At 40.4% G+C, this 22,988-nt stretch overlaps 1 protein-coding gene across 1 annotated transcript in view; it reads right to left on the bottom strand.

Annotated features, from left to right (window-relative positions):
* Positions 1-19,474, bottom strand: part of LOC119543806 (aldehyde oxidase-like) — a 90,499-nt gene extending 71,025 nt beyond the window's left edge. Inside the window, 4 exon segments of the mRNA XM_037848662.1 lie at positions 3,838-3,946; positions 6,079-6,181; positions 15,832-15,934; positions 19,442-19,474. Coding sequence (XP_037704590.1) covers positions 3,838-3,946; positions 6,079-6,181; positions 15,832-15,934; positions 19,442-19,474 — 348 coding nt within the window.
* Positions 19,475-22,988: the final 3,514 nt, after the last annotated feature.

Here is a 22,988-nt window from a genome sequence, read left to right as displayed (position 1 = left end):
GTATAAATAATTTAAAGTCTGGAGGTACCCTTTTGCTTGAGGTAAAAGCTCTAACCAGGTGCTGCCTTAGGAGAAGAGCCCCAAAATTCATGGACAACTCCTATTATCTGTCTTCTGAAGAAGCCATAAATTTAACAAATCTTTCTGGTAGCTGATATATATATATATTTTCTTTTTTTTTTTAAATTTTTATTGAGATTGTTCACATACCATACAATTATCCAAAGATTCTAAGTGGACAATCAGTTGCCTCCGGTACCCTCATACAGCTGTGCATCCATCACCACACTTAATTTTTGTTCAATTTTCAGAACCTTTTCATTATTCCAGACAAGAAATAGAGCAAAAGAAGAAAAAAAAGAAAAAAAAAAGAAAAGGAAACTCGAATCCTCCCATATCCCTAACTAACCCCCATCCATTGCTGACTCATAGTATTGGTATAGTACATTTGTTACTATTCATGAATGAATGCTGAAATACAGTTAACTGTAGTATATAGTTTGCAATAGGTATATATTTTTTCCCTATATGCCTCTCTATTATTAACTTCTAGTTATGGTGTCATACATTTGTTCTGGTTCATGAAAGAGATATCTAATATTTGTACAGTTAATCACGGACATTGCCCACCACAGGATTCAGTTTTATACATTCCCACCTTTTGACCTCCAACTTACCTTCTAGTGACATACATGACTCTGAGCTTACCCTTTCCACCAACTTTACACAGCTTTCAGCACTGTTGGTTATCCTTACATCTTGCTACTGACACCTTTGTTCATTTCCAAACATTTAAGTTCATCCTAGTTGAACATTCTGCTCATACTAAGCAACCGCTCCCCATTCCTTAGCCTCGTTCTTTATCTTGGTACTTTATATTTCATGTCTATGAGTTTACATACTATAATTAGTTCCTATCAGTGAGACCCATTTTTTTTTAAGATGGTTTTGTTCACATGCCATACGTTCCAACCTAAGTAAACAATTGATGGTTCCCTGTATAGTCACATATTTATGGGTTCACCACCCTCACCACTATCTATATAAGGGCATCCCCAAGGCAGGAGGGAGAGTCAAAGAAGGTAGAGAGGTAAAAGAAAAAGAAAGAGGAAGAAAAAAAATGACACTAGGAAGCAGCAAAATGAAAGATAACCTTAAATCAAAGTAGAATAAAGAGTCAGACAACACCACCAATATCAAGTGTCTCACACCCCTCCCCTATCCCCACCTCTTATCTGCATTTACCTTGGTATATCACCTTTGTTACATTAAAGGGAGCATAATACAATGATTCTGTTACTTATGGTCTCTAGTTTATGTCGATTGCATTCCTCCCCCAATGACTCCTCATTTTTAACATCTTGCAAGGTTGACATTCACTTGTTTTGCCTCGTAAAAGAACATATTTGTATATTTTATCACAATTGTTGAACACTCTAGATTTCACTGAGTTACACAGTCCCAATCTTTATCTTTCCTCCTTTCTTCTGGTGTCCCATACGCTCCCAACCCTCCTCTCTCAATCATATTCATAGTTATCTTTGTTCAGTGTACATACCTTGTTGTGCCACCATCTCCCCCCAAAAATTGTGTTCCAAACCTCTCACTCCTGTCTTCTATCACTCGGTAGTGCTCCCTTTAGTATTTCCTGTAGGGCGGGTGTCTTGTTCACAAAGTCTCTCGTTGCCTGTTGGAAAATATTTTGAGCTCTCCCTCATATTTGAAGGACAGTTTTGCTGGATATAGGATTCTTGGTTGGAGGTTTTTCTCTTTGAGTATCTTAAATATATCACCCCACTTCCTTATTGCCTCCATGGTTTCTGCTGAGAGATCTGCACATAGTCTTATTAAGCTTCCTTTGTATGTGATGGATTGATTTTCTCTTGCTGCTTTCAGGATTCTCTCTGTGTCTTTGACATTTGATAATCTGATTATTAAGTGTCTAGGCATAGGCCTTTTCAGATCTATTCTGTTTGGAGTATGCTGCACTTCTTGGATCTGTAATTTTATGTCTTTCATAAGAGATGGGAAATTTTCATTGATTATTTCCTCTATTATTGCTTCTGCCCCTTTTCCCTTCTCTTCTCCTTCTGGGACACCAATGATACGTACATTCTTGTATTTCATTTCATCCTTAAGTTCCCGGAGACGTTGGTCTTATTTTTTCATACTTTCTTCATCTGCTTCTTTGTGTGCAGGCTTTCAGGTGTTTTGTTCTCCAGTTCCTGAGTGTTTTCTTATGTCTCTTGAGATCTGCTGTTGTGTGTTTCCACTGTGTTTTTCATCTCTTGTGTTGTGCCTTTCATTTCCATAGATTCTGCTGGTTGTTTTTTTGAGCTTTCAATTTCTGCCTTATATATGCCCAGAGTTTTCTCTACAGCCTTTATCTCTTTTGCCATATCTTCTCTAAACTTTTTGAATTGATTTAGCATTAGTTGTTTAAATTCCTATATCTCAGTTGAAGTGTAAGTTTGTTCCTTTGGGCCATAACTTTGTTTTTCCTAGTGTAGGTTGTAGTTTTTTGTTGTCTAGGCATCTGACTTCCTAGGCCACCCCAATCAGGTTTTCCCAGAGGAGAACAGGCTCAGGTCACAGAAGGAGGAAATATTCACTGTCCAGTTTCCTTAAAGGATTGACATACCCTGTGTTTTTCTGCCCAGCAGGTGTGCCTGTCAGCCTGTCAGGGCTGGTGTAAGGGGGTGTGGCCTGCAGCTCTCCTCCCCCAGGCTTTGGGGTCTGGTTCTGGTAAGGCAGGTAGTAGAGCTGGGCCCCTCCCTTTCCTCTTGGGAAGCTAGGCACCCTCCAGAGGGGTCATTTGCATATAGATAGATTCTTTGTTTCTCTGACTCAGAGTGCTGAGATTTTAAAATGGCTGAAGCTTTCTCTACTGCGAAGAGCTGTGAGTTGAAAACGGCTGACGCTTTCTCCTCTGAGCTGCCCAGGTTGAGAGAGAGAGAAAGGGACAGAAAGCTCCCAGATTCACCCATCGGCCAGAGATAGCACCTGATCCTCTGGGCTCCCCATCCTGAGACAGATATGTCCCCTGACTCTCCCAAGTCAGTCATCACCAAAAGCCTCTGTCTGCTTGTTGGGGATTCACAGTCTGTATTGAGCAGTTAACATTAAAACCCCAGTTGGAGCTGGGCTGAGGTACACTAGCTTGTTCAGAGAATGCTGCTCTCTAGCATCGCAAGGCTTCCATGAGGGAGGGGCTCTTGGCTCTCGGTGCGGGTCCACAGTTTTTACTTACAGATTTTATGCTGCAATGTCAGGCATTCCTCCTAATTCAGGTTGGTGTATGATGAGTGGACAGTCCCGTTTGTCTCCCCGCAGTTATTCCAGGTTATTTACTAGTTTTTCAGTTGTTTATGAATTGTTCCAGGGGGACTAACTGGCTTCCACTCCTCTCTATGCCACCATCTTAGCTCCTCTGGTGATACATTTTTTTAAATTCAGCTTTAAAATCATCTTCTTTCCCACTTTAAAAAACAACAAAATTAAATGCCTCCATAAACATGAGTCCCATTTCTTTGTGAGTTTGGAAGACATAAGGTGGACAGGCACTGTGTAAAAGGAACATACAGAACAAACCCAAAAATATCAGGGTTTTCCTAAAAAAGGAAAAACTCTAGTCTCTTAAGAGTACCTTTCCAAGAATCAGTCACAAAACCCCACAGGCCCCAGGTTTCACTCCTGGTCCCCAGCTCCGTTTCATCTGTTGGCGGTCACCAAGCAGTCGGGTCCAGCAGCTCTACTCTATTAGTCATTAGTCAGAGGCTCCTTCTATGATTAGTGGTTTCAAAGCACAGAAATCCTAGCAGAAGTGAAAGCCCTCACCTGAACAGGACGAATCCTGGTTTGGGTGCTCCCTATGCCTTCGACTGTGGTGACGGCAGCACCGTACAGAGAGCAGATGGGGAGCAGACAGGCATTGGCTGGATAATGTCTTCAGGGTGCAAAAGAGAAGCAAAAGTCACCTTCCATCCTGTGGGAGAGGTGACTGAACATTCACTGAGCACCTACCATATGGCAGGTCCTCATAATGTCTCCAGGCTTTGCACATACATTTCGTCCTTAGCCTGTGCCCATTCTACAGATGTGCAAACTGAGGAGCAGAGTGATTAGCCAAGGTGACAGCTACGACAGCGGCAGAGACGGGATTCAAATGAATCATCCTAATTCTAATTCCAGAACAGTTTCCGCATACTTTCATTGTTTTATCCCTTGAATGAGAGGCTGGCATTCCCTAGTCACACAGTGACCTCCAACCCACCTTGGAAGCATATTTTAGCCTTCAGGCAGAAGTAGGCTGCAGCAAATTTGATTTTGTGCTTCTGAAGAAGTGGTCAGTGGGATACAAAACTCCTTAATCTCATAAACCCACTGCTAGAAAATATCCAACTCAAAATGACTCCTAAAATGTTCTCATTCACCAGACAGGACTACAAATGACCAATAAATACATGAAACAAATATTCACCCTCACAAATAATCAAGAGAGATACAATTTAAGCAACAAAAAACATCATTCTTACCAAAGAAAATGGCAAAGTTTTTTTAAAAATTTTAATATCCATCATTAGCGAAGGGTGGGAAAATGAGACTTAGGTACTGCTGGCAAGAATATATGGCAGTAGAGCTCTTCTGGGAGATATCTCATTGGAAACAACAAAACTTTAAAATGGACACAGTCTTTTTACCCTGCAATACTCCCTCCATGGGTGCATCATAAGAACATAGTCATAAACACAGATCTGTTTTTAAGAATGTTCATGGATGCTTTGCTTATAATAATGAAAAATGAAAAATGGTGTAAGTGACCACTATTTGAGAATTGGTTTGGATATACCCAAACAATGGAACATAACAGTCATTAAAGTTATATTTAATTCTTAGAAAAGATATGAGAAATTAAGCAAAATTTGTAGCATTCTAAACAGTACGTACAATATGATTCCATATGTATGTGAACAAAAGAAACAGTATAAGGATAGTATTCATTTATAAATAAATATAAATATTATTGAGTGCCTATTAAGTGCCAGGCAAGGTTCCAGGGGCTAGGATCCATTGGTGAAAAAAGACAGATGAAATCCCTACCCTTGGAGGGTATATATTTTAGTAGAGAGAAGAATGATGATACATGTATAAATGCATATGTAAGTTGAAATGGTGAGAACTGCTATGAATGAATTAATATAGGCTTAAGGAATAATGTTTCATAGGTAAGCTGGGCACTGCTATGCAGTAGGTAATCAGGGAAGGCTGAGAATGTCAGATTTTACTGAAACCTGAAGATTTGAAGGGGCCACCAATGAAAAGTTATGGGGCAAAAACATTTCAAGCAGAGGGAGGGATCTCTCAGAGTTCACTAATCAGGTGGCTTGGCTGTGGAATACAGGCAGATCTCTGGAAAACTGCTAGTGCTCAGACGTTTAGCCCTCATCTGAGATCAGTGGAATGATATAAAATGGTTTAACATATACATAACTGGAGTCTCAGAAGAAGAGGGGAGAAAGAGAGTGGCACATAAATATTTGAAGAGATAATGGCTTGAGAAGTGTCCAGAGCTAATAAGCCATTAATGCACAGATCTAAGAAGCTTGTCAAACCTGAAGAAGGATGAAGACCAAGGATAAAGACAAGATCCTCAACGGAATGGGAAACCATCGGTGATTTTAAAGTAGGAGAGTGGTACGAACTGATTGATACTTGAAACAGATTTCTCTGGGTAATTTCTGGAGCATGCACTATTTGTAGGCAAGGGTGGGAGCAACAAGATCTGTTAGCAAGCTGATAAGAGCATGATGATAGCATTCTCCTTCACTGTCTTTCCTCCCCAGACAGCACAGAAAGTCACGCAACCTTTGACAGGTAATTTTTGACCATAAGTGACCCCTATTGACAGAACATTTTTTTCTAATCCATTCATATTCCTGGGACCAAATCTGTCTTGTTCATCATTGTACTTCAGTGTCTAGCACATTTCCTGCTATGTAATAGGTGCTCAATAAATATTTATCAGATAAAGGAAAAAAGTTCAAAACAATGAAAATTCAGCTGTATCTAGACTTCTACAAGTATCTTACCTTCTTGGTGATGGGGTTATATCGTGATATCATCACTGTACAGGCACCACAGCCTCCTCATCCACAGCCATACTTAGTTTCTGTGAGTCGGACTGGAATAAGCAAAGTTAAAGACAGTGTGTTTTCCATGATTCTCTTTCTGGATTAGCCCTGAGCTTACGAAACAGCACCAACCCATGCTCTTAAATGTATAGTTTCACTTCAATACATATTAATCAAATGATGCATATATGTCTTAGCTTCTATAATTTTGAATATTACAAATTACTCATTTCCATTTGGGTGTGAAATCTAGCTCTTCCATTTCAAAACAACAGGACTTCAGTTTGCCAAAAGGCTAAACTTAAAAAAAACAGAAGAGCCTATACATATAAGGGTTTGAGTAATTGAAGTTCTGAGTACATTGTACATTTGTTTTCAGCTTTATGTATGTGTTTGATGACATAGGAAGTCAAAGTCAAATTATAAATAATTCTTGGAATATTTGTGTCAGCCATATTTCACTGCCTTTTTGTGGCAGAAACTGCTATTTGTTCCCCAATATCTATTCTCTCATTCTTTCTTAGTAATAGGAACTCCAATTTTTCACCACATATATGGCTGCCCAGAATTTAAAAAATACATTTTCCAGCCTATGCTGCTGGGCCATTAATAATTCTCGCCAATGAGATGCAAGTATAAGTGTCATGTATGTCTTCCAGAAGGGAAGTGTCTGTTAAAAATAGGGTGGTGCCCACTTCTTCATTCCTTCTTGCAACCTGCAGGAATTCAGATATGATGGCTGGAAATCAAGCAGCCATCTCTGACCATGAGGAGAAAACTACGTGCTGAGGATGGTGAAGTAGCAAGATGTAAGGAGCTTGGTTCCCTGATCACTCTGTGATACTACTTTACCAGCCCCTGTCTACTCCCTTCAGGCTTCCTTTATGACAGTATGACAGCTGTGAGAAAGTGCCTCGCAGATCTCCTACTACAGGGAAGGTAACTGACCGAAGGACCCAGCTGCTGTGCTTTGAAATCTACTGCCCAGGTTACATTAAGGACACACCTCCCATGGTCTGCTTCCTGCCCAGTGCTGTGGAGAGACATGGGACTCCTTGTGGACCACCCTCAACGGCTTTGCTGAACACTCCTTAGACTGCACTCCACCTTCTCTCCCTCTCTCCTTCACTTGGGGTCAGACTTGCCCTGTGGTTGGCTCCCTAAGCCTTCACCGACTCATACCCTATTTCCTTTCACACAGGCATTTCTCCTAATAAAACCTTTGCACATTTAATCTCCTAATATCTGTCTTGTTCATTGTTATTTTTTAATTCATTTTTATTGAGATATATTCATATACCATGCAGTCATACAAAAAAAAAGGGTACATTCAATTGTTCACAGTACCGCTATATAGCTGTGCACTCATCACCAAAATTAATTTTTGACATTTTCATTATCACACACACAAAAATAATAAGAATAAAAATTAAAGTGAAAAAGAACAATTAAAGTAAAAAAGAACACTGGGTCCCCCCCCCCCATTTTTCTACCCATCCATCCATACACTGGACAAAGGGGAGTGTGGTCCATATAGCTTTCCCAATCACATTGTCACCCCTCATAAGCTACATTTTTATACAATTGTCTACAAGATTCATGGGTTCTGGGTTGTAGTTTGAAAGTTTCAGGTATTTACTGCTAGCTATTCCAATTCATTAGAACCTAAAAAGGGTTGTCTAAATTATGCGTAAGAGTGCCCACCAGAGTGACCTCTCGGCTCCTTTTGGAATCTCTCTGCCACTGAAGCTTATTTCATTTCCTTTCATTTCCCCCTTTTGGTCAAGAAGATGTTCTCCATCCCATGATGCTGGGTCTAGATTCCTCCCTGGGAATCATATTCCGCGTTGCCAGGGAGATTCACTCCCCTGGGTGTCAGATCCCATGCAGGGGGGAGGGCAGTGATTTCACCTGCCAAGTTGGCTTAGCTAGAGAGAGAGGGCCACGTCTGAGCAACAAAGAGGCATTCGGAAGCAGACTCTTACGCACAATTATAGGGAGGCCTAGCCTCTCCTTTGCAGCAACAGTCTTGCCAAGGGCAAGTCCCATGGTAGAGGCCTCAGCCCATCAAACAACCAGTCCCCTATGTCTGTGAGCACATCAGCCACCATCGAGGTGGGGGAGCCCAATACCCCTGCATTCTTCACCAGCTTCTCAAGGGGTTCTGCATATTTTTTTCTTTTTTTTTTAAATTAACTCTTTTTAATTAACTATATCAAAAAAATTAAAAAAAACACACAATAAAAAAACATTTCAAACAAATCATAACAAGGAAGTAAGAAAAAGACAACTAACCTAAAATAACTACTTTACTTCCAACATGTTCCTACTCTACCCCAAGAAAATAACCTAATATAGCAACATTTCTGTGAACTTGGTCATACCATACCCAACAGAAATTAAGAAACCATAGTCATTCCTGGGCATTCCCGGAATGTTAAATTTACCCACGCTAGCTTATCTGTTCTTATTGGGTTATCGTTCCCCCTTACTTAATTGCTTTCTATCACTAGTTCCCCTACATTCTACATTATAAACCATTTATTTTACATTTTTCAATGTTCATATTAGTGGTAGCATGCAATACTTCTCCTTTTGTCCCTGGCTTATTTCACTCAGCATTATGTCTTCAAGGTTCATCCATGTTGTCATATGTTTCACAACATTGTTCCTTCTTACTGCCGTGTAGTATTCCATCATGTGTATATACATTTTATTTATCCACTCATCTGTTGAAGGACATTTGCGTTGTTTCCATCTCTTGGCAATTGTGAATAATGCCGCTATGAACATTGGTGTGCAGATATCTGTTCGTGTCACTGCCTTCAGATCTTCCGGGTATATACTAAGAAGTGCAATTCTGGATCGAAGGGTAACTCTTTATCTAGTTTTCTAAGGAACTGCTAGACTGACTTCCAGAGTGGCTGTACCATTATATAGTCCCAGCAACGACGAATAAGAGTTCCAATTTCTCCACAACCTCTCCAGAATTTGTAGTTTCCTGTTTGTTTAATGGCAGCCATTCTAATGGGTGAGAGATGGTATCTCATTGTGGTCTTAACTTGTATCTCTATAATAGCTAGTGAAGCTGAACATTTTTTCATGTGTTTCTTGGCCATTTGTATTTCCTCTTCAGAGAACTGTCTTTTCATATCTTTTGCCTATTTTATAATTGGACTGTCTGTACTACTGCACTGAGTTGTAAGATTTCTTTATATGTGCAAGATATCAGTCTTTTGTCAGATACATGGTTTCCAAAAATTTTTTCCCATTGAGTTGGCTGCTTCTCCACCTTTTTGACAAATTTCTTTGAGGTACAGAAACTTCTAAGCTTGACGAGTTCCCAATTATCTATTTTTTCTTTTGTTGCTTATGCTTTGGGTGTAAGGTATAGGAAGTGGCTGCCTAATACAAGGTTTTGAAGATGTTTCCCCACATTATCTTCTAGGAGTTTTATGGTGCTGTCTTTTATATTGAGATCTGTGATCCACTTTGAGTTAATTTTTGTGTAGGGTGTGAGGTAGGGGTCCTCTTTCATTCTTTTGGATATGGATATCCAACTCTCCCAGCCCCATTTGTTGAAAAAACTGTTATGTCCCAGTTCAGTAGCTTTGGGGGCCTTATCAAAGATCAGTCGGCCATGGATCTGGGGGTCTACCTTCAAATTATCAATTTGATTCCATTGATCAATATATCTATCTTTGTGCCAGTACCATGATGTTTTGACAACTGTGGCTTTATAATAAGCTTCAAAGTCAGGGAGTGTAAGTCCTCCCACTTTGCTTATCTTTTTTAGAATGTTTTTAGCAATTTGAGGCATCTTCCGTTTCCAAATAAACTTGATTACTAGCTTTTCCAAGTCTGCAAAGTGGGTTGTTGGAATTTTGATTGAGATTGCATTGAATCTGTAGATGAGTTTGGGTAGAATTGACATCTTAATGACCTTTAACTTTCCCATCCACGAACATGGAATATTTTTCCATCTTTTAAGGTCCCCTTCTATTTCTTTTATTAGAGTTATGTAGTTTTCTTTATATAGGTCTTTTACATATTTGGTTAAATTTATTCCCAGGTACTTGATTTTTTTAGTTGTTATTGAAAACGGTATCTTTTTCTTGAGTGTCTCTTCACTTTGTTCATTTCTAGCTTATAGAAACATTACTGATTTAAGTGCATTAACCTTGTATCCCGCTACTTTGCTAAATTTGTTCATTAGCTCTAGTAGCTGTATCATTGATTTCTCAGGGTTTTCCAGATATAAGATCATATCATCTGCAAATAATGAAAGTTTTACTTCTTCCTTTCTAATTGGCATTTCTTTGTCTTGCTGGATTGCCCTGGCTAGCACTCCTAGCACAATGTTGAATAACAGTGGGCATCTTTGTCTCATTCCTGATCTTAGAAGGAAGGCTTTCAGCCTCTCATCATTGAGTACTATGCTGGCTGTGGGTTTTTCATATACGCTCTTTATCATATTGAGGAATTTTCCTTCAATTCCTACCTTTTGAAGTGTTTTTATCAAAAAGGGATGTTGGTCAAGAAGATGTAGCTTATGAGGGGTGACAATGGGATTGGGAAAGCCATAAGGACCACACTCCACTTTGTCTAGTTTATGGATGGATGAGTAGAAAAATAGGGGAAGGAAACAAACAGACAAAGGTACCCAGTGTTCTTTTTTACTTCAATTGCTCTTTTTCACTCTAATTATTATTCTTGTTATTTTTGTGTGTGTGCTAATGAAGGTGTCAGGGATTGATTTGGGTGATGAATGTACCACTATGTAATGGTACTGTAAACAATCGAAAGTACGATTTGTTTTGTATGACTGCGTGGTATGTGAATATATCTCAATAAAATGAAGATTAAAAAAAATAAAAAAATACAAAAATAAATATGCAAAAAAAAAAAAAAAGGGATGTTGGATTTTGTCGAATGCTTTTTCAGTGTCTACTGAGATGATCATTTTTTTTTCTCTTTTGATTTGTTAATGTGCTGTAATACATTGATCGATTTTCTTATGATGAACCATCCTTGCATGCCTGGAATGAACCCCACTTGTTCATGGTGCATGATTTTTTTGTGTCTTTGGATTTGATTTGCAGTATTTTGTTGAGAATTTTTGCATTTATATTCATTAGGGAGATTGCTCTGTAGTTTTCTTTTTTGTAGCTTCTTTGCCTGGTTTTGGTATTAGATTGATGTTAGCTTTATAAAATGTGTTCAGTAGTGTTCTGTTTTCTTTGATGGTTTGAAAGAGTTTACGTAAGATTTGTGTCAGTTCTTTTTGGAAAGTTTGGTAAAATTCCTCTGTGAAGCCATCTGGTCCTGGGCATTTATTTGTGGAAAGCTTTTTGATGACTGATTGGATCTCTTTGATTGTGATTGGTTGGTTGAGGTCTTCTGTTTCTTCTCTGGTCAGTCTAGGTTGTTCATATGTTTCCAGGAAATTGTCCATTTCCTCTACATTATCCAGTTTGTTGGCATACAGTTGTTCATAGTATACTCATAATTTTTTTAATTTCTTTGGGATCTGCAGTAATGTCACCTTTCTCATTCATTATTTTGTTTACATGGGTCTTCTCTCTTTTTGATTTTGTCAGTCTAGCTAGGGGCTTGTCAATCTTGTTGATCTTCTCAAGCAACCAACTTTTGGTATTATTTATCCTCTCTATTGTTTTTTTGTTCTCTATGTCATTTGTTTCAGCTTTAATCCTTGTTATTTCTTTTTTATTCTACCTGGTTTAGGGTTCGTTTGCTGTTCATTTTCTAGCTTCTTCAGTTGCTCCATTAATTCTTTGATTTTAGCTCTTTCTTCCTTTCTAATGTATGCATTTAGTGCTATAAATTTCCCCCTCAGTACCACTTTTGCTGCTTCCCATAGGTTTTGATATGTTGTGTTCTCATTTTCATTCATTTCTATACATTTAGCAATTTCTCTTACTATTTCTTCTTTAACACACTGATTGTTTAGGAGCGTGTTCTTTAACCTCCAGGTTTTTGTGAATTTTTCATCTCTGATGGTTACTGACATCTAATTGTATTCCATTGTGGTCAGAGAATCCACTTTGAATAATTTCAATTTTTTTTTAATTTACTGAGGCTTGTTTTATGCCCCAGCATATGATCTATTGTGGAGAAAGTTCCATGAGCACTAGAGAAGAAGGTGTATCCTTCTTGATTTGGGATGTGATGTTTTATGTATGTCTGTTAAATAAAATTCATTTATCAGATTGTTTAGGTTTTCAGTTTCCTTATTGGTCTTCTGTATGCTTGATCTATCTATAGGAGAGAATGATGTGTTGAAGTCTCCCACATTTATTTTGGAAACATCAATTACTTCCTTTAGTTTTGCCAGAGTTTGTCTCATGTATTTTGTGGCACCATGTTTGGGTGCATAAACATTTATGATTGTTATTTCTTCTTGTTGAATTGCCCCTTTTATTAGTATGTAGGGGCCTTCTTTGTCTCTCATTACATCCTTGCATTTAAAGTCTATTTTATCTGAGATTAATATTGCTACTCCTGCTTTTTTTTGGCTGTAGCTTGCATGAAATATTTTTTCCCATCCTTTCACTTTCAATTTCTTTGTGTCCCTGTGTCTAACATGAGTCTCTTGTATGCAACATATTGATGGCTCATCTTTTTTTTATCCATTCTGCCAATCTTTAGCTTTTAATTGAGAAGTTTAATCCATTTACATTCAATGTTATTACTGTGATGACATTTCTTGAATCAGCCATCTTATCCTTTGGTTTATGTTTCTCAGATATATTTTTTCCCTTTCTCTCTTAATGTTCTTTAACATACCCATACTGAATCTCTTTAGCACTGAACCTTTCTCCATCTCTCTCTCTCCTTTCTTTGTTTCTCTGTCGGTAGGGCTCCTTTAGTATCTCAGGTAGGGCAGGTATCTTGTTAGCAAATTCTCTCAGCATTTGTTTGTCTGTGAAAAATTTAAGCTCTCTCTCAAATTTGAAGGAGAACTTTGCTGGATAAAGTATTCTTGGTTGGAAATTTTTCTCTCTCAGAATTTTAAATATGTCATGCTGCTGCCTTCTTGCCTCCATGGTGGCTGCTGAGTAGTCACTACTTAGTCTTATGCAGTTTCATTTGTAAGTGGTGAATTGCTTTTCTCTTGCTGTTTTCAGAATTTGCTCCTTCTCTTCAGTATTTGACAATCTGATCAGAATATATCTCGGAATGGGTTTATTTGGATTTATTCTATTTAGAGTTCACTGGGCATTTATGATTTGTGTATTTATGGTGTTTAGAAGATTACAGAAGTTTTCCCCAACAATTTCTTTGAATACTTTTCCTAGACCTTTACCCTTCTCTTCCCCTTCTGGAACACCAATGAGTCTCATATTTGAAAGTTTTATATTATCTATCATATCCCTGAGGTCCATTTTTATTTTTTCGATTTTTTTCCGCATTCTATCTTTTTTCTTTCATTTTCCATTCTGTCGTCCTCGAGGTCACTGATTTGCTGTTCAGCTTCCTTGTACTATGTTGTACTATGTTATCTTGTACTATGAATATCCAAAATCTTTTTAAATTGGTTAACAGTTTCTTTTATTTCCATAAGACCATCTATTTTTTTATTTACTCTTGCAATTTCTTCTTTATGCTCTTCTAAAGTCTTATTCATGTCCTTTATATCCTGTGCCATGCTCTCATTGTTTCTCTTTAGTTCTTTGATTAATTGCTCCAAGTACTGTGTTTCCTCTGATCTTTTGATTTGGGTGTTTGGGTTTGGGTTATCCATATCTTCTGATTTTTTCATATGCTTTAAAATTTTCTGTTGTTTTTGGCCTCTTGGCATTTGCTTAACTTGATAGGGTTCTTTTGGGATATGTATGCTGAGTCAAACACTTATTTCTAATTTGTCAGAACCACAGCTTTGTGGAGTACACTTTCTCTAACTAACCAGCAGGTGGCATCTGCAAGCCACCTATCCCCCTCAAGTCAGATCTCTCCAACTTTGTCTTTGTGGCAAGTGGGGGTGTGAGTCTTGTGGGGTCCAAGTGGTGCATCAAGTTTGCGTGTGTAGTTGGTATTGCCCGCCCTGAATGTGGGGTGTGTGTCTGAGTGGTTAGGGAGGGAGGGCGGCTTTAATAATCAAATCTCCCAGGTGTTCCTGAAGATTTAAAGCTGTTGCAGTAATCTAATCCTTCAGTTCAGTCTCACCACAGTTTGTCTCTGCTGCTGACCCACAAATCATTGGTATTGGCGTATGGTCCCTGGGACTTGCAAGTGGGTCCCTCTTCCAAGCCATGCCTTTCTAGGTCCTCTGCTGAGGGAAGACTGTTCTACGTCACCGCTGAGCACCATCCCCTAAGAGAAGTTCTGGGCTGCAGCACTGTACAGGGGCATTCCCAGTCTGCTGAAAGGATGGCTGAATAGGGAGTGTTAATTTCCCCCTTTTCACACAGCTCCGCTTTCCCAGCTTTGGGACAATTAGCTGAGGGTGCACGAAAGGCTATTGTCCATGCCTGATATTGTGGTATTTGCGTGTATTGTTGGAAGCACTTCCTATCACAATGGTTTGTTTGGGGCAGCTCTGAGCTGTGGCCCTAGCATTGGGCAGGAGTGTTCCCAGACCTCAGGGAAGATGGCTGTAAGGGGATGCCCCCCTTTTCTTGGGAATTTGTGGTGTTTAGTGAATTTTCTCAGCTACTGGACTTAACTGCTTTGTCTCTCAGAGCTATCTTAGCTCTCCTCTTGCCTGGGCCTAAGCTGCAAGTATTTCAGGCTTTCTGTAATGGGCTTAGATTTCACTGCTTTCAGCTGTTCTGTGCATTCGTGCGTGTTTTTTATGAAGTATGCCCTAAGTCAAATTGCTCTGCTGTGTCCAGTCTACGCAATTCCTGTCTTTCTACCTACTGCCCTTGAGGAGTAAATAAAACCTACACCTCACCATGCCACCATCTTGCCCTGCCTCCTGTTTATTGTTATTTGGAGTTTCCTGTGACTCAAAGTAATCAGGAAGCCAGTGTTTCTTTTTTTACATCCAAAGATCTAGAATAACTTTTATCAATAAACTTGTGTGTCTGACAAGTACTAATGCTTTTTGAGTTATGTAGTCTTGGAAATTTCATTCTCCTCAGGGGAAAAAAATGCACAAACTCCCATTATCACAACATTTTACATATAATTTAATAGGATCTAAAGACCTCTGGAAGCCCACTGGAGTTCCTGCACAGCAGATTAGGAATCCGTTCTATAGATGACTCTTACTTAGAAAGTTTTTTTAGGGGGCAATTTCAAGGTTATTTTCTCCATTTTTCTTTTACTTTCACTTCAAGAGATTTCCTTGCCCTCTTTTTCTCATGGGCTTGATGATTAGTCCTTAAAATGAGTGTGAATATTGTGACTCTTAGTTCTAAAAGATGCTTAATTAATCTCTTTTAACATCTATTGCTTTAATTCTCATCTCTAGTTTCCCCATTTTATACCATCTATTTTGTGCTAAAATAAAACAGTGTAAGGAACTTGGTTTCTGACAGCCACAATTGTCCATTGCCTACACTAAACTTCAGTACTTTCTCAAAGAAGAACGTATGAATATAATAGTATATATTATAGAAAATATGTCTCTGTTTGGTTCCAAAAAGATATTTGAAATATCATCTCTACAAAATGATGCATCAGAGCTCTACACACACACAGACACACACATTCAGTGCAAAGGAAAGGATACACTTTTTCCTCAGATATGGTAACAGCATCAGTTCAGGATCAGCATTCCTTTCTATCAACTTCGCCAGAAGGAAAAATAAAGTTGTGCAGACAAATTGAGAGAGCTAGTGTGATATTCATATTGGTAGTCTGATGTCATTTTGAGGAAAATACACACAAATTAATACTTCTACTCATATTTCAACTTGATTTAACATTTATGGAACACCTATATTACACAGATCACCTTTCTTAAGTTCAAAGTCTAGATTGTGAGCCCCACCACCACTGTGCCACTGTCCTTGGTCTGGTAATCACTGTTCTTCAAGGCAGCAGTTGTTTCTACTAACAGGGACACTGATGACTCCTATCCAGCTTCTCCTAAGCAATGCTAAAGCCGATGAGAGAAAAGACATAAGAAGGAAAGAATGGAGGAGAAAGAGAGAGAGAGAAACTGATGGACTGGAATAGCCTCTGAGAAATTGAAACAGCTTAAGAAAAAAAAAAAAGACATTTATCATGTTCAAATAAGATAACAATCAATTATGGTCCCCAAATCAAAGAACTGAAGGATGCCAAATGAAGTAAAGCTGTGCAAGCAAGGACCCTCCTGAGCAAGTCTGCGTGGGCAGCCTAGCAGTACAGCCAAAGGACAGCAGTGCCTGAGGGACGGCAAGGAAAGAATTCCATGGTTGGTTATGTTTTCCAATGTCATCATGCTTTCTCTCTCTCTTTATTTAAAAATTTGCTATTTCTTTCACACCATAGAACAAATAGAAGTATGAGTTGCTTCATAATTTCAGAAGCCAAATGCATCTTTTATCATGTTATGCTTATTCTATGGCTGGTTCCTCCTCAATTCAAAGTGCCCATCTGCCTGGCAATGTGAGGGATATGCCAATTACCAAGGTCTGAACTTTGCCTACAGGACGCTGCAATCTACTGAGATGTGATTGTGTGTGTGTGTCCATGTGTGTGCTGTAATATAAGGTAAAATGTGGAGCACCCCACACCAAACAACCCCAAACTCAACTGACCCTCAAATGAAACTCTTGATTTTATTCCCCAGACTTACTGCTTCCCTTCTTTCTCCTAACTGGTTGAGTAGCCTCACCAACTACTAGGTCATCTAAGCTTCAAAGCCTAAGCTATTTTCAACTTTTTCTTTCTTTCAGTCTACAACGATCAATGTCACCAAGTTTTGCCATTTACACTTCCAAAATGATTCTCTAAATACCCTTCATTCTTACTGACACTACACAGAATTAAACCTTATCATCTTTTGCTGGAACCATTACAATAGCTGCCAAACAGGACTCCCTGTCTCCACTCTCAGCACCCTCCATCCCACCTCTTACACCACTGCTGGAGTAACTGCTCTGAAATCCAAGTCTGCTCATTCCCAGTGCCTGCCTAAAAATCTGACTGCCGAACTGTCATCCTGGGAATTCCTGAATTACCTGGGGTGCTTCTTAAACTAAAGCCCTAATGAATCAGATTTTCTGGCAGAGGAAACCAGGAATTTTGCATCTTTAAAGAAATCTTATGAAAATTAGTAGCCAAGAATCCCCGGAGTACCCAGAAGAAATTCAACTCCTTGGCATAGCCTACAAACCCTCTTTCACAAACTACCCTGATCATCCCGGGCCATCCCATCCATGTGTCTTGCACTCCAGCCACATGGGCGAATGGTCAGGTCCCAGCAGCACAAGGCCTTTTACCTTTCAGTTCATTTGCACGTGGATTCCTTTGGCCTAAAAGGCCTCCTTCTCTTGTCCACATGGCAGCCCTGCTCTAATATGCTCACCTATGTGGAGAACCTCTTCCTAAGATACCCTTCTTCACTCCATGCCCTATTCAAGTAGCCATACTTCTCTATGTTCCCACAACCATTGTCCACACCTCTTTTATAGCACCTCTATAGCATCATAATTATTTGTGTAGGTATCAGCCTCTCGAGATTCTGAGAAACACCACTGTTGTTGAGACACCACCTTCTGTTTTTCTTCTTTGTGTTAAACATTAAGCTAAGTGCTGGGAATATATTATAGGGACACAACAAATGTTAATTAAATGAATGACTTCAACATGAAATGTACAATTTGCCATGAGAACAAAGAGGGAGGGATGATTTCTCATGACTGGGACTGACATCTAAATAGAAGTAAAAAACAGTGGCAGATGCTGCTGGTTGTCTACCCCAGCATGTATTCTCCCTTTCTTCCTTCCTGCTGCCAGGAATGGGGATGTAATGGTTAGAGCTTCAGCAACCAAATTAGGCCACGAGGCAACACATTAATGGTAGCAGAGGAGAAAACTGGATCACAGATGATATCATGAAGCATTCACACCAACCCCACAATGTCAATGCCCAGATATTCTGTATGTAAAAGAAAAAATGGCGTGTATCTTTTTTGAATCACTGTTAGTTGGGATTTTATACCATTTGCAGCTGAAACTAATCCTAATTAATATTCATGGTGACAAATCCACAGAAGCCCAACTTTAATGGAGAGTCAGGATCTGGGTAGCCTAGATAGTGAAGAATAACATTTTAGGCTTGAGGGATATTTATGTATTTGGGAAAGGAATAAACAGAAGGAAGCAAACCTTGCTTGTTTGGTTATTTGTTCCAGAAGGTGCTTCAAGAGGTTGGAGTCTGGTTCAAACTGCCATTAGCTTGAAATGTGTTTATTTTTCTTGACTTGGTGGGTGACATAGTCGGAAGAGGGTACTGGGAGCAGCGATCTAGCATGCACCCTGTACTGGAAGCTCTTGGAGTGACACAGGGAGGTCAGTATGAAGATGGTGGCTGGGGGACAAGGTGGGGAGTAGGGAACAGAGTTATTCTCACTGACTCTGGTTTGGGGAGATGATGCCAATTCTTGGGTCAGACCCTTGCATGTACTTGTTTCAGTACAGCTCTGGGTGTTCAAGGCAGAGTCTACACCTTTGCATATCCCTGGGCTGCTTTGGGAAATTTCAAGCTCACATTGCACAAGGTTGAGAAACCACTTCCCTCTGGGTAGGGCTGGTGAATAGGGCCTGGAGGTGGAGATGGGGGCTTGGCTCTGCCAGACGTAATGCAGAGATGGAAAGAAGAAAGATAGGGAGGAGGGAAAAGGGGGTGAAAGGAAGGACGTTAAGGAAGGGAGAGAGGAAAGTGTTAAAGAATGAAGCTGGGAGGTAGAGAGAGAGAGAGGAAAGATGTGCATTCCACGGAAAATGGCCAGTAGAGAAGAACAATCCACAGCAGCCTCAGGGTAGAGAAGGAGCCAGAGAGGAGAGCTGGTGAGTTGACCTCCTTCAGGTGACTTTAAAATTCATTTTGATTTTTGTTTCTTCCTGCCTAAGCTGTGTCCACCTCTATCACTTTTCTTTGAATCATTCCAGCCCTTCTAGCAGTCCAGAAATTTCCTCTCACCACTGCAAACCAAGGACCCCAGGAAACAATAAGTCAATGGACAGCTCCTTCCAGATGCCTGCACTAATACCAAGATCCTAATGTTCATTAAGCAAATAATGCATGATGATTACTTCATGATACCTTGAACACCTCCTGTCAGGTTCTGGCCCCACACATGTAGCAGATTATTTTTCAGCCCAGCTATCTCCAAACACAAAGCACTTACTGTGTACCAAGCTTCTCGCTCAGCCTTCTTCATGGAATTTCGTCTTCACCCCAATGCCATGGAAGAAGGTATTACTATTAGCCCCATTTTGCAGAGGGGAAAACTGAGGCTTGGAGGTATTATGCAACTTGCCGACAGCCCCAGAGCTGCTGAGTGGCAGAGCAGATAGGGCAGGATTGTAACCCATGCCTCTCTGCCTCCAAAGCCCACATTCTTAATCTCTATGCCTCACTGCCTCATGGAATGACATGCTTCATTCAGTTACTGTGTTGAGGTTAGAGAGTGGATTCTGTGCTGTACTTTATTTATGGGCTCCTTCTCCATCAACTCCATGCTAAATGAGTCCTCTGTTTCTATAGAGTCCCTGGTGGAGCAAATGACTTTTGAAATGTCTCTGCAACTTGGTCCTGGCCAAGTGGCAGTGACCTTCCCTCCAATGGTCTTAGTTCCTGCCTGATGACCCCTTTCAGTGACCTAAGGGGATTTTGCACAGACCAGAAGTGCCATGTCAGCTAGAGTCTCCCACATGACTTCTAAGTTTCCTTTTCAAAAGCAAATTTTTATTCCCAGTGGTCATGTTTTGACCTCAAGGCCCCCCTTCACAGATGGTTTCTCCCTCTCAATTTTCTGAACAGTCTCTCACCCTCTGAACCAGAAACTTTACTTTAATCCAAACATGTAGCCATAAGGCTCTCTTTGCAGCATTGAAGCATACACCTAACAGAATTTAGAAAGGAGGGGAAGAGAAAGAATGACAGGATTTCTTTTAACCAGGCACTTGCAAAACTGAATCAACATCTCCCAAGTGTACTTTACAGAAGAGCCATCGATAAATCAGGACCACAGATAAGAATTTGCATCACCTATTTTTACATGATGTACTTTAAAAATCAACAGAGCAGAAACACTAGCCATTATTTTCAAAATCTGTGGTTCATTTGTGAGCAGTACAGGGAAGAGGGGAGAGTGGGAGACTTTAGACCCCTGTTACCCATTTAAGCAAAACCCTTGCCATGGCATACAAAGCCCTAGTACACTCAGGCCCCTGGCTCATCTCCAGCCCCTCACTCCCTGTGCTCTAGCCCCACCCACTTCCTTGCTATCCTCTAAGCAACATTCCTTCTGCCTGGGCCATTCTTCTTCCAGATGATTGCATTGTTGGTTTCTCACTTCATCCTGGTCACCACTCAAATGTCATCCTCGCAGAGAGGCCTTGCCTGAACTTATTCATCTCGTCTAAAGTAGCAGCCTTTGCCTCTCTCCGGCCACTCTGCTTTAGCTTTTATTCTAGCACTTATCACTACCTGACATTATGCATTTGCACATTTATTGACATGTTTATTGTCTGTTCTGTGCTCTTGATTATCTTCTGTGCTTGGTACATTGCCTGGCATGGAGAAGGCCCTCAACAAAGAAACAGATTGCGTCCTCATAACCACTCTATAAAGGAAGTCTTACCAGAGGAACTGAACCACTGAGAAGTCAGTTTGTCCAATAAAAGTTAGAACTGGATTTGAATCCTTGTTTGTCTAAAAGTAATCAACCGGTGGGCCTTGGAAGAAGAGGAAAAGGGAACATCAGGAAGGTGAGTGTCCAAAGATCTAAAGCAGTCCCTGAAAACACATCCTTTACCTGCCCTCGGGGGTGGAGGTGGGAATGCAAAGGCAAACCTGCTTCCAAACCAAGGAACGTGTTCGACAAACTCCTCAGGAAATGCTTCGCTGGTCAGCCAAAGAGAAAGTGAAGGTCCTCTATCTGTCTTGCTTAAAAGTCTTCAACTGATTGATTGGATTAAATCCAGCTAGCTGCATTTTCTCATTGTGGAAGACACACCCTTTGGTGAGTCATCAGTCACAGCTGTAGCCAATTGATTGATGAATTAATAAACCAGCCTGTTGGTTTATTAAACAGCCACAAACATCCTCACAGCAATTGTTGGGCCAGTGCTTGCTGGGTACTATCACCTGACCAAGTTGACACATCAACCCCATCACGGTCCACCCCTTGTCAACTTGGCAGTTATACATATCACCTAGAACCATACTTTATCTCTAAGTTGATAACAATAACAGACTTATATTTTGCCTAACAATACTCCGCTGTGCAGCATACAATTAGAAATGCACTAAATCTCTCCAGAAGAGGGTGCAAGTCCTTGGGTAACATTAGCTCTTAAAATTGATTTCCTTTAGCTTAAAGACAGCAAAATGAACAGTAAAGCTTATGCCATGTGATAAGGGGATACGACAGAGAAGAAAGCAAAGATATTTGCTTTACAAACAAATAGAAACATACTCATAACAAAACAAGGAGGAAACATTCATGCCATCATAGTCTTCGTTTCTATAACTGGTCACGTGGCTGTAGTTCATATTTATCACGACCTGCTTCCACTACCCATTCATGTTTCCTTTACCCTCAGCAAGCACTTCAGCTGGCCGTGGTTCTTTGCCTGGTGGGGTGACCCAAACCTTCATTCCTGAAGTTTCTTGGCCATTGGTAGTCCTGCCTGGATTGGGTTGTTGCAGTTTTCCATTGACTTTAATCACAGGGCATGGTAGTACTAAGAGACGCCCTAGGGGATCTCCTGTATTCCAGGAAAACTCTTCTTTACTTCCATTGTGTAGTTGCAGTGCTATTTCCCCTTGATAGTTAGGATCAATCACCCCAGCTAGTACAGTAATCCCCTTCCTTGCCTGTTGATTCAGAGGCATAAGAAGCCCAAAGAGGCCAGGTGGCAGTCTTAACTTCCAGTTCAATGGGATTATTGTTGTGTTTCCTGGTGGAAGCACTCCTCCTTTTGGAACAAAGACTTGTAGACCAGCAGAGCTTAAGCTGGCAGGGACAGGAAGCAAAAATTTACCTAGTGGATCACTAGGAGTGATAGTAAGTGTTGCCACTCCTTTTTCCACCCCTTGATTCCTGGACCCATGAATCCTGGCTACATGAGAAACAGCACCATAGAGTGGACGCTGATTCAGAGCATACACAGCCTCCTGGAGAACACTGCCCCAGCCCTGCAAGGTATTGCCACCTAGTTGGCACCATACTTGAATCTTCAACAGGCCATTCCACCATTCTATCAACCCACCTGCCTCTGGATGATGGGGAACATGGTAAGACCAGAGAATTCCATGAGCATGTGCCCATCCCCTCACTTCATTTGCTGTGGTCAGAAGCAATGCTGTGTGGAATACCATGATGGTGGATAAGGCATTCTGTAAGTCCATGGATGGTAGTTTTGGCGGAAGCATGTCATGCAGGGAAGGCAAACCCATATCCGGAGTATGTGTCTATTCCAGTAAGAACAAATCACTGCCCCTTCCATGATGAAAGTGGTCCAATGTAATCAACCTGCCACCAGGTAGCAGGATGATCACCTTGGGGAATGGTGCCATATCCGGGACGGAGTGTGGATCTCTGCTCCTGGCAGATTGGGCACTCAGCAGTGGCTGTGGCCAGGTCAGCCTTGGTGAGTAGAAGTCCATGTTGCTGAGCCCATGCATAACCTCCATCCCTACCACCATGACCACTTTGTTCATGAGCC

The sequence above is a fragment of the Choloepus didactylus genome, chromosome 9 (assembly GCF_015220235.1).
Source record: "Choloepus didactylus isolate mChoDid1 chromosome 9, mChoDid1.pri, whole genome shotgun sequence".
Classification (NCBI taxonomy): domain Eukaryota; kingdom Metazoa; phylum Chordata; class Mammalia; order Pilosa; family Megalonychidae; genus Choloepus; species Choloepus didactylus.
Note: the sequence above shows the minus strand (reverse complement) of the source record. Positions and strands in the feature narration are given on the sequence as shown.